The 12,520-nt window shown below is 42.7% G+C and overlaps 1 protein-coding gene across 4 annotated transcripts in view; it reads left to right on the top strand.

Moving 5' to 3' along the window:
- The window catches only part of DLGAP1 (DLG associated protein 1), a 145,367-nt gene that overhangs the window by 124,596 nt on the left and 8,251 nt on the right, over positions 1 to 12,520 (top strand). For all 4 annotated transcript variants that reach the window (XM_009284111.1, XM_009284112.2, XM_009284113.1 and 1 more), the window contains one exon: positions 4,926 to 5,344. In XM_009284111.1, the coding sequence (XP_009282386.1) occupies positions 4,926 to 5,344 (419 nt within the window). The remainder of the gene's footprint in view (positions 1 to 4,925; positions 5,345 to 12,520) is intronic.

Genomic DNA, 12,520 nt, shown 5'->3' on the forward strand with positions numbered 1-12,520 from the left:
TTAGACTGGACATTAGGAGGCATTTCTTTACCGAGAGGGTGGTCAAACCCTGGAACAGGCTTCCTAGAGAGGTGGTCGATGCCCCAAGCCTGTCAGTGTTTAAGAGGCATTTGGACAATGCGCTTAATAACAGGCTTTAACTTTTGGTCAGCCCTGAGGTGGTCAGGCAGTTGGACTAGATGATTTTTGTAGGGCCCTTCCAACTGAAATAGTCTACTCTAACATTGCCATAAGGGATTAGAGTTTCCCTTCTAAGACTCTTAGTCATGAAAAAAGACTATGTGAATGGGAGAAGGGGTAGGAATAGAGCAAAGCACACAAGATTGTGTAGCTTGCAGATGTATGGCTGAAGATCCTGCCATTAGAAGACATGGTACCTCATCTGCTAACTCCTTCTGCAGTTTGTTTTGTTCTGCTGACAGCAGCTGCAGCCTTAGCAGGGAAGCCCACAACCGAGAAAGAGTATAGCCAGTGGGTAAAGTGAGGCAGGCTGAATTTAATGTAAGTGCCTCTGAGGCTCACCATGCATCAATTGGTTTGAAACCTAGATCTTTTCTGGGGTTTGGGGTTTTTTTTAGGAAAGAAAGTTCTCTCAGTTGAAATGTAAACATGTTTTTCAAAAGAAAGCCAAAGAAGACTTAGAAACGGAGAGTCAAATGCTAACAAGTGACCCTGTTGTTGCTGTTCAAAACACATCGTGCTGTTGTTCTCCATACTGGTTTATCCAGTCTGAGGTTTCATTGCTTTCTGCACCTTAGGCCAGATATCTGCTGCAGTTCTCTGAAGCTGTAATTATTACACCTTGTGCCTGCAGGGCACAACTGATTACAAAAGGGCCAAGCCTGAAAGCAGAGAAAGAAGCAAATCTCTGTTTTGAACGATTACCAGCAATTTATGAAAACTTTTTTTTTAGGTAGACCTGTGAATGTTTTGTATGTATAGAAACAGTGAAAACTTAGGCATTAGCTTCAGCAGCTCTCCTGTGGTACGGAGTTTTAACTGAGAGCAAAACAAAAAAAAGGACTCATGTGGGACACAAATGGTATTTTGTAAGAGTAAAACATCCTGGAAGTGAGTGAGGAAGCTGTGTCAGGGACTAAAATTACCACCTATTAGGCAGTTTATATAGATGTGCTGGAGGTAGGCAGATAGTGGGTGCCTTCCTGCATTTCCATTTCATTCAACATACATTTCCTTGGGAGTATTTTTTTAATTTTGAACTGATGCTATATTCTGTTGCCAAGTTGTTTTTCTTTTGAAGACAGATAGGTTACACAATCCAGTGCCAAGAATCTGTCGAGCAAGCCTGTAGCATACTATTATATAGATAAAACAAAGGCAAAAAAAGTAGGTCATTCTGTTTTATTTGTTGAGCAGAGTCTGGTTTTGGTGGTACTAGCTCATATTGAACCCAGTAAGAGTACACTCCTGAAAGCTTTGAAAGGTAGTGCCTCCAGCAATACATCCTTTTGGCAAGTAGACCTTGATGTTTTTACATTTGGGATTTGGTGTACACTGAAAAGCTAGGGTATTAACTGAAAATACAAATGGTCATCTAAAATAGAAGGATAGCAGAGTCTAGGGCACTGGGGAAAGTAGAAGGCAGCTGTGATGTGGAGGTAGAGGCACAGAGAAGAACGAGGCTGGATTAAGGGATTTGCTTTTCTCTCCAGTATCCTGGAAGGTGTGGAAAAGTACACCATGTACTAACGCCTTGGGTCTCGGTGAACCCTGACTAAATGACTGAAAAGAAATCCTGTGTGAGCATGTGCCTGTGTGGGCACACGTTTGCGTGTGTGTGTCTGTGTGTATGTGTATGCATGCATGCACTTCAGTGCAGATAAGGGATTTGTCAGGTTGGTGGCCAAATTAAAGCCATTTTTACAAAACTAGCACAGACTGGACCAAAAGATTTTCATTGTAATGTCAGCCTAAAGCTAAAGTTTTTCTAACCACTAATACCAGTCTAACAGCTTTTCTCTGCCAGGGGCCAGTAGCAGATACCTAGGAAAAGTATAAAGGAGTGTGTGTAAAGGAAAGGTATAAAGGGTGTGTATAAAGCACTACTTCTCCCAGTAGACCTTCCCAATTTAGCAGTCTGTTGTTCAGGAACTTCCTAAACCAGATACGACATCTGTGTAATAGCTCTTCCTGGACCTATCTCCTGTGAATTTGATCAGGTTCTCTTTGAACCTATTTTTACCTTTGGTTTTCCCAGGATCCTGTGGCAATTTAATTACACATTGTGTGAAGAAGTGCTTCCTTTCGCTAGATTTAAATCTTTAGACCTCTAAGCCTTGCAACTGGCTGCCTTCCTCCCCACAGTTCTTGCACTCTGAGAAATGGTGAAACATCACCTAGTTGGGATTTCATAGGGCTCTCATATCCCTCCTCAGCCATCTGTTTTCTAAACCAAGAAATCTCTTTCCTCCTATGGAAGCCATACCATATCTCCAATGATCCTTGTCCTTCCTTTTGAACTTTTTCTTCTGTATCAGTCCGCAGCAAAATGCTTTGCTCTGCTTGTCAAAGGATAAATACTGCTGAGCTGAAGAATTCTGCTCACTCCATATTTTTCAGTTTGCTGGTGCGTATCGTGCAAGACTACAGTGGCATAACTGTTACTTTTGCATCATTTAACAACACCTGTTTCAAAAGAACTGCAAGTGGCAGGCGCTACATTAAAATGTTTGTATTCTAGGCCATTATAAAAAAAATACACACAATCTATTATTAAAGTTTTCCCGGGATTGGTGTGTCTGAGAAGCTACTTGTAGCTTTCTTCTGCAGAGGAATTAGTGTCTTTTGTTAATTGAAGAACCCTTCTCAACTCCTGTTTTGCTTTGCTCTACTCCTCTCAAAGCCTCAGATCAACAGCCACTAATTTCCTCTATCAGCAGGACCTGATACAGTCCTCCCTGAAGTCTGCTGCACTCCTCCTGAGGTATCTGGATGCATCAGGTATATAGGACATCAAATTCTCCCTCAGCATCCTTCCATCTGCTCCCTCCCCAACTGCAGACTAAATGCACTTGACGAAGTTTTGCTGTCAGTTGCACTTGTCTAATGGGCTATTGCTCTTCAGTGGAAGGTGGAATATAAATGAAAGGGAGTGAAACGGTGCTCAGCATCCAGCTTCACTGTCTCCTCAGCATTTTCGTTGCTGCTTGAGCTCAAACTAAAAATAGAACAGATAAGGGCAAAACAGCCAAATTATCACAGGGAAACAGGTCCTAACACTGGTTTCAAGAGTAAATGTGAGATTGTAAACAAATTAGAAGTGAAGTACCAGCTGCATGAGTGTGCTGGCATCCTGGATTAGTAAGGAGGAGGAGTGGGAATCTGTCCCTATGCAGTTCAAAACTGTGTTCATTCTGAAGCCTAAAAATTACTAATTTAAGTAACATCTACGCTAATTACTTTATGATTCTACCTTCTTTATCTCCTTTCATCATGGGGCAAGACAGATGTCTGCTTCTCTTGTATTTTTCCTGCGTTCCTCGGTGCATCAGTTTCCGGACTTAGCCCGACTCTCTGTAATTATTTGCCTGCAGATTTTCCACTCATTCCCTCCACAATTTACTGCTTGTCATATCTGCTCTCACTACCACCCCCTGCAACAGCATTAGGTGTCTCTTACTCCTTACACTTCCCTCTGCTCTTTCTCCATCAGCCTCTTCACCTCAGATGCCTGCAGAATTTGGAGTGCTGTTTACTTAAACAAAAACCACCCAAACCCAAAGCCCCAAACCTCCTCTCTCCCCTGCTTTTGCCTTTACCCTCAGGGTTTGCTCTCCGTCCTCAGAGGCTCCAACATAGGGAAACTGTGCAAGGTGAAAGGAAGCTACCTACAGGATAGCAGCCATCACGATGAAGAGGGGAAGTGGAGAGGGAGGTGCTGACCTCTTCTCCCTGGGATCCAGTGACAGGACGCATGGGAATGGTTCAAAGCTGCGCCAGGGGAGGTTTAGACTGGACATTAGGAGGCATTTCTTTACCGAGAGGGTGGTCAAACCCTGGAACAGGCTTCCTAGAGAGGTGGTCGATACCCCAAGCCCGTCAGTGTTTAAGAGGCATTTGGACAATGCGCTTAGTAACAGGCTTTAACTTTTGGTCAGCCCTGAGGTGGTCAGGCAGTTGGACTAGATGATTGTTGTAGGTCCCTTCCAACTGAAATATTCTATTCTATTCTATTCTATTCTATTCTATTCTATAGACAGTGACTGAGAATGCTAGCTTTGGTGAAAAAGAGAAGACCATTTTGAAACTGAGGGTTGGATGTGAAAAACAAACTGTCTTAACAGTGGGAATGGATGCTAAAATTGTGAGAGATGGCAGTGGTATTTGCAGAAGTAGTAAACTAGCAGGTACATAATTACGAAGAGTAATTCTGAAGAAGCAATACTAAATACTTATCTGGGTTAAAAATACTTATCTTCTTTATAAATGGAATGTTTAACATTACGTAGATAGTGGACTCGGTATTACCATCTTATCAGTCTTGTGTATAATTTTTAAATGTGGCTTGTGAGTTTGAGTGTGCAACTTCAAAGGGGTGTGAGTTTTAAAAGTTGAAAGATAAGTCACTTCTTAAAATTGGGCCCCTGTAACTTTTCATTAATTGGTAATCTAAAATCCTGAGCTACTGACACCATTAGCTATCTCTTGGGCTAGCCTCTGGCTTTGTTAAACCACACAACAATTAGGGGTATTTGCCTATATAAACAGTGAACTTGCATGGAAAGAAGAGAGATGTTTGTTGGCTTGCAATGAGAAAAGAAATTTATGCTGATCACTTCAAGAAAAAAAGTGTAGCCTGAGAGCCATGACTGCCAGTCTTAGGAGTAGTGACAGAATCCTAGTAAGTCCTTACTGAGTTACCTAGAAAAAGCTTCCTAAACATTTTATGTTTGTGCTCTCCAAAGCTTTCGCAGGTTTACACGATCTAATAGTGTAACAACAGCCGTGCAAGCAGACCTGGATTTCCATGAGAACTTTGAAATAATCGACCCTCAAGAAGACAATACATGTTCTGGACAAATATCAAGACAATTTTCCCGAGATGCAAGCACCTCTACCGTTAGCATACAAGGGTCAGGAAACCATTACCATGCATGTGCAGTGGATGATGACTTTGATACAGATTTTGATCCGTCAATTTTACCTCCTCCTGACCCCTGGATTGACTCTATCACTGAAGATCCTCTGGAAGCTGTTCAAAGATCAGTGTGCCCACGAGATGGCCACTGGTTTCTGAAGCTACTTCAGGCAGAGAGAGATCGTATGGAGGGCTGGTGCCAACAGATGGAGAGAGAAGAACAGGAAAACAACTTACCTGAGGACAGTAAGTAACTGCATACAATAATATTGCAACTACAAAAAAGTATTTAATATAGGTCAAATTTAGTCCAGTTAATTCTGTATCGTGCCATTTCTTATTTAGCTGATGAAGCTATGGTCATGATTCTCAAAAGGACTGTGTGTATGTATATAATAATCCTTATTAAAGTTGACGGGGAATGCAAATGCTCGGCACTTCTGTATTAGCTTTTGGGATTGCATAGTTCAACAGATAATTAGGAGAACATGGTTAGGGATCTTGGAGTATTAATGGTTCTTAACTCTTCCATTTGAATCACTTCTCATAACCTTAGAATATGATTGAACAGATTCTAGTTCCTTTTCATTAAATTCATATCTTAGCTGCCTTTTTAGATGGTGATTGGCATCAGAGTCTCCAGATGCTTCTCCCAACTGAAAGAGATTTCAGCTGTGCTTCCAAGTTGTTCTCCCTCTCTTCCCCTCTCCAGTCTCCCCTCATCTCCCTTGCAGTTCTCATTCCTCTTTGATCTTCCCGGTAAAACAAGCTCTCAATATTCTGTGATAAAAAACACACACATGCAAACTACATCTCAGTTGTCACCGCTGCCAGAAGTATTACCTCACCTGTAAGGTAATGGGAACGTCTAGTAAGCCTTCATTAGTAAGAAGGGTTGGGTGGCTCGCGACTTATTCATTCACTGTAATTAGGGAAGAAGAGCTGAACATATGGCTTCCTGTCCAGAATTTTTTCTCCCAGTAAAAATTGAAGTTTTTTCTATTTATTTCCATTACAAGGAGCAGTACTGTTGATAGCTGTCAACTTTTGGACATAGGTAAACCTGTGAGCTTAGGAGCATGCTTCTTGTGAATGAAGCTTTTTCAAATTCTAGCAGGGAGCTTCTAGAAAACGCTGTGGAGTGGCTGCATATAGAGAGTACAATAGTGTATAATTTAGGCACACCTAAGCGTATTTTCCTGGATATAGCAAATAACACTTTTCCGACTCCCAAATTATCTCCTACCAAAGCAAGGACTACTACTTCAGCTCCAGGATTGCTTCTTCCAAATTTCTAACCCTTCCTTTCAAGAAGGGAGGCACTAGAATTCTTTTGAGATGTGAAGGGTTTGATTTATGGAAGGAAAGGAATTAACACTGGTAAAAAAGATATTTGTTTAAATTCTTAGAAATGCATAAGCTGTTTCTGCTGGAACTTTCCATTCAACCCAATGAAAGAAATAACCACAGAGAAGTTTGATCTAGATAGGTAGACGCTATTGTAAGCAACTGGAAATTGACTTCTAATGGAAAGTATGAGATAACCTTAACATTAAGGTAAGGTTAATGTTAAGGTTTTCTATTTCTACAAAATTTCTGTTACATAATAGGCTAACACTTTCTTCTGAGGGAAAAATACAGAAGGATTAGCCTTCAAAGCGGATCCAGATTCCCCAAGTTTTAGAGTATTTGAACCTCATTTTTTAATATACATCATCCATACGTTCGAAAATCTCTTTGAACATGTATCAGAATACAAAGGTTTTCTTTGTTAGTATGCAAGAAATAAACCCCATGAACTAAGAGATTTTAGATTGAAAAGGAAGTGTGAGCACATAACAAGTAGGAAATACACAACATTTGTAAGTCCAAGCCACAAAACCCACTTGCTTTCTCTTTGCCACAACAACTTAGATTGGACATAAGGAAAGAATTTTCTACAATGAGGGTGGTAAGACCCTGGAACAGGTTGCCCAGAGAAGTTGTGGATGCCCCATCCCTGGAAGCGTTCAAGGCCAGGTCGGATGGGCAGCCTGATCTAGTGGAAGATGTCCCTGCCCATGGCAGGGGGTTGGACTAGATGATCTTTAAGGTCCCTTCCAACCTAAACCATTCTGTGATTCTATGATTTTATGAACTGATAATAATGGAAAAACCTACAAATATTTTATTTGTGCACCAAAGTAGTTATTCACCTTGGGGAAAGAACACTAAGTGAATTTTACAAGGCTGATACATGCAGAACGTGTATGTCCGTGTACAGAATTTTCTCTCAGTGTCTTGGTGTCTTTGATATACAATAGTTTTAAAGGGCTCTTCTTTGAGCAATCAGTGGGAGAAGTCAGTTATAGGGAAGATAAAGGAGTGGTTAGGCTGGCTATTCCCAATGCCTCCTTACAGAGCACATGGCACGTGTCCTGCGGACTGTTCCTCCTCATTTTTCTGACTGGCACTTCTCATGATCGCTGGAAACGGGAGGAGGAAAGGGGTCACCTGGGTTTTGTGGTCGCTGGTGAGGTATTGATTTCGGTGTGACGCCGTTGGCCACTCCGGCACGTGGCAGCTGCCTCCCATGGAGGCTGCGCGGGGCTTTCTGCTGTGGCTCAGTATGCCCCGCTCTACCTGGTGCCAAGGAAAAGCATATGGTCGGGGCCACACTGCCCGCTCAGCAGTGCCAGAAACAAAAGCCTGGCTGTTACAAACCCTGCCCCAAAATATGTCTTTTTCATACGTCTATAAACTTTGAAGAGAGGGAGGAAAGGAGCAGAAGAGGTGTGTTTGCTTTGGTTTTCCTAATGAAATATAACAGAGCAGGGAACGCATCCTTTGTTTTCAACCTGACATCCCCAGCGTGTGTTTGGCCAGATAACAAAATAACGAGAACGTGTGATGAGCGAGTTTTTCTCGATGCCATGGCAGCTGACAGAGGGCTCGTCCCCCCGGCGCTCCGCGTAAAATGATCCGCGCTTCCTCCAGACAATGCGGCCCTTGTGCGAAACAGCTGTCTCAGGGAGACGGCTCGCTGCTGTTTGACAGTAGCTTGTATGTTACATAGATACGTTGGGTATTATCTAGCTGGGAATGAATCTACCAGATGGGATTGAATGTTTCTAGCTGGGAAATGGAGTCTGCTGCTGTGTATAAAAACAAGCTGTGGTTCAGTGGCTGCATGATGAAATGCCAATATAGAGAGAAATGTGGCTCCCCTTCCGCCATGAATTATTTATTTTGTAGTATATTCTGGTTTTATCTGAAATCATTTTCTGATAAAGCCGCAGCGTGTGTAACAGGCAGATGAATACCACTCACACTTTAAGCTAGGATACTTGATATGGTTTCCGTGTATTTTGCTGTTACAGGGACGTTGGCTGCAAACTCTAGGGCTCTCATAAGAAAAAAAGATGTTAGAGATACGAGGCTAAACACCTTGTGAGAATTGACTGACGCTTTGGATCAAGCCTCAAGTGAAATCAATTGTTTACCTTTTTTTTTTGGTTTTCTCCTCAACCCTCTGCTTTCTCCTCCTACCTCACACCTGCAAAATTTCATATAGTCAGAGCCTCGCTACTGATGTTGCTGACTTTTGGCTCAGGCCTCTGGGGTAACCATTTACACACAGAATTAGCAGCAACAGGCCTGGCTCCCCGTGCAGCGCTGTTAGCGAGCAGCCTCTGGCCTCTTTTTTACACAGCAGCGGCGGGCACGGGAACATACACCTACGGCCTCGGCCTGGCTTTTGCTGGATTTTTTGCTGTTGTTTTTATTTCACATGGGGCATTAACTTTTCCGGAAGAACCGGAGGGCTTCATTTTGCCCCCTTTCAGAAATGTTTCTCTTTCACACGGGGTTGTAATGTGGCTTCGATGTGAAGATAACCACTGGAAGAAAACAGTGGGCCTGATTCACCACAAGTCAGGTGTAATGTGGGTTTAGTGGCGAGACAAGTCAGGCCAATCAAGTAAAAACTAAAATAGAAAACCAAGGCTCTGACAAGACGTCATTATAACTGTCTTGCATGTATATTGTACTCCTCTGGGCTAGTCTGTGAACAAAGGTTGACCTCAAATCTGCAGTAATCTCGCTGCTTAGGACCAGAGCCTCTGCAAATTCAGCCAGTTCTGGCAAATTATGCAATGTTTGCACACTTTCTGCTTTTTTCTTTTGTTTTCATTGTTTCAAAGGAAAACTTAAAAGAGTGAAGGCTAGACACAAGAGAAGAAAGTTAAGGAAAAGATATTCTTTTTGTGATAGTTGTGCATGGCAAAAGAAAGGGAGACCCTTGAGTTCACTGTCAGTCACGAGCAAGGAAAACCATTTTCCAGTCCTCTGCAGGGCTTCCCCAAGCCGTCCTGGTCCCTGCTGCTCGGAGGTGCGAGGCAGCCTCATCCCACAGCGGGCTGATGCAGCCTTGCAGAGGGACAGTCACCAGCCTGACGTGTGGCCGAGTCCTGCTGGAATCCCCCTGGCTACGTGCCTCTGGCCATCTGCCCGACTTGTCCTTTTCTTCCTCCGGTTTTCTTTTCTCCCCAGAAGGGACTTCTCCGTCTGCGTTTCTCCAAGGACAGCCAGCTCGGGGCTGGAATCCCTGCCAGTGTCCAAAGGCTAGGAAGGAAAAAAGAGAGATCTGCAAGCAAGGAAACAATATAGTTAGGGAAAAAACATGAAGTGTGCTAATAAAAGCCAAGAAAGTCAGAGTACACGTGGAAGCTGCTTTACTCCCGGTGATCAGCATTTACTCATGCAGACAGCCCTATTAATTTCAATGAGATCACTCCTATAAGTAAACATGACTCAAAGCAAGGACTGCCCCTTCCATAGCTTGCTCCATTTGGCTGTTTTCTCCTTAATAGCTGAGCTTAAGACCTGAGCAGTAGCTTTAACTTTGAATTTCCTGGGTTTTGTCATGCTTGGCATTATTTAAATGCAGGTCTGTCAACATGAATAGGCTAAAATGCTCGTCCATCCTGGTTTGGAAATGGATTGTGACAGCTCTGTGGCAGGATTTCTTCATATGCACAGTGCCCAGCCAACATCTGCAACGCAAATGTCAGGCTGTGTCCCTGTAATTTCGGCTATTGTTCCTGCCACTTATTCTTGGGGCAATGAACAAGTCGCTGGTTTTCTGTTCCCTAGCTTGCGCCCTGCCTACCAACCAGGTGTTTTCACATTAAGGGTATTTGATAGTCACAGTTCTAAAGTGACTCCTTTGTCACTTGTTAGACCCTGGGGCCTGTCAAAGTTGAAATGCAAAGAGATCAGTTGGTATTCTAAGGCCAAATAATGTTGCCACTGCTCAAAACTCCTGTGGCTTCTATGTGATGACTTTTCACATCACTTCGGATGTTTTTTGTTGTTGTTTTCTTATATTTTGTTATCCTCATTACACACACAGTCTCCTTCCAAGGTAGAGCAGACACCAATATCGCCAATTCTTTGCTTGTGTTTGAAATTCTTTTTTTTGTTCTTTCATTTCTTTTCCCATGAAAATAGGGGGAGAGGGACGAGAAGGAGAAGATACATAGAGCTCCACAATCCCAAAGTAGGTCCTATGCAGTTCTTAGAACCAAGAGAAGCAGGAACTTATTGCTTGAACAGCATGTAGTCTAAGTTTATATTTAAGAATGTTTTAAAAGGAGAACAGGTTGCGGGGTTAAAGACACAAGAAAATTCACTGGTATGTGTCTATCCTAGAATAATATCCTATTCTGCGACCCCTAGTCAAAAACAGTAATAGTGAGGAGGCACTCCACAATAGCTGAATTATATCAAAATAGCTATACCGAAGCAGTTCTTCCAGAATAGACATAACTGTCTATTTCTTAAAAGTCATCACAGGAAAGAACTGGATTTACAAGGAAGAGAGGTCAAAGAAAAGGGGGGGCAGAAGGAAAAATTCAAACTATAAAACCAAAACAATTGCAGTAGACACACTTCTTGCCCTGGGGAAGGGGTGACAGAAAAGCATATGATGGATGTTAATAATGTTGCTTAATGCATTACTGGAAGGCATTCAGATCCAACAGTGCTGAGTGTGCTGTATAACCCTGTATGGAATAGAAAGCAGACATGAATAACATTATATAGGTGTTTAAGTCCGTTATGATTGCATCTTGATGGGTTGGCATTTTTTGTTGTTGCTTGGTTTTATACATTTTGTTTGTATCCTATTAGCTGAACACATCGATTTGAATGTTGGTATGTTTTTCTCCTGTACCCCATCTCCCTCGCTGTTAAAGATTTCTCTAATTCTTTTCTTACATATTTTGAGCATTATCTTTGCAATTCCACTTATTTTCTTGGTATTTGGCTTCAAACTTCGCAGGATTTTCTCCTCAGAAAGTATCAGTCTATTTTTACTTTTTGGTTTTTTACTACACCTTGGCCTTTCTGTGGCACCGGAGGTTTTGACTGAGTAAGCGAAACGAGCACTCTGCCTTGAAACACTAAAAGCAACGTGCATTTGGAAACAAAACTATTGATAAGGCTTTGTGCCTTCTGGAGAGATTCCTTTCAGTCTTTCGCATGCTTTGTCTTTTTTTTTTTTTCCCCTAACTTCCGTGACGGAGTTGGTTGTTGACTGGTTGCACATTAACAGACCGCTTGCTTTTGAGGGGCAAGGAATCAGTGACACTTGACTAGATACAGCCACAGCTACAGCAGAAGTGTCAACAATAGAGAACAGCATCAGCATGCATCCCACAGTCAGCTGGGATGATGGTTTTTAGGCAAATAGCCAGTCGCTAGGCAGCCAAGGACAAGGACTTCCTTTTCTCTCTGCTGAGATCTCTGAATATTAAGCTCTTCTTCCCTCAAAGGGGCACATTCCCATCCATCACCAACAAGGTGTATTTACATTTCTTCATGCTTGGGATGTGATTTCCAGCTCGGGTGGTGCAGGTTTCCAGGAAGAGCCCGCCTTGTCTTTTTTTGTCCCGAGAAGTCGAGAGACTGTTTTTTCTCCCCTTCTCAAGTCTTGGGAAGCGTCAGAGTGGCCGAGGTCCAGATGAGGCAGCTGTTCCCAAATATACTCAGTGGGAAGAGTTTTCATAACAATGGGAACCACATGAAAGCTCCCGGAGTAGCTCCTCCTACTATTGAAGAGTCCTTTCAGTTGAGTGGTTTGCATATTGGGTTGCATAAATGACTAGACACACCAAGGGGTCCATTTTCAGCACTGTGCGCATAGAATTAGACACGCAAGCCTTGCTAACAATAATGAGAGTTGTGTGCAAAACTCCCTGCGCAATATGCTGAAAATATTCTGCTTAGCGAATCTTCCAGCTCACGGCTATTTCCTGGCAGTGCTGAGCTGAGTTCTGGGAACAAAATGAAAGTCTGGGCTCTGTGTGTGTTCACAGAGCTCTCTCCTATAGTTTCTGAAAAAAATGTGAAAAGACTCTCTCCTCCCCCCCCCCCCCCCCC

Source organism: Aptenodytes forsteri, unplaced genomic scaffold (assembly GCF_000699145.1).
Source record: "Aptenodytes forsteri isolate BGI_AS27 unplaced genomic scaffold, ASM69914v1 Scaffold229, whole genome shotgun sequence".
NCBI lineage: Eukaryota > Metazoa > Chordata > Aves > Sphenisciformes > Spheniscidae > Aptenodytes > Aptenodytes forsteri.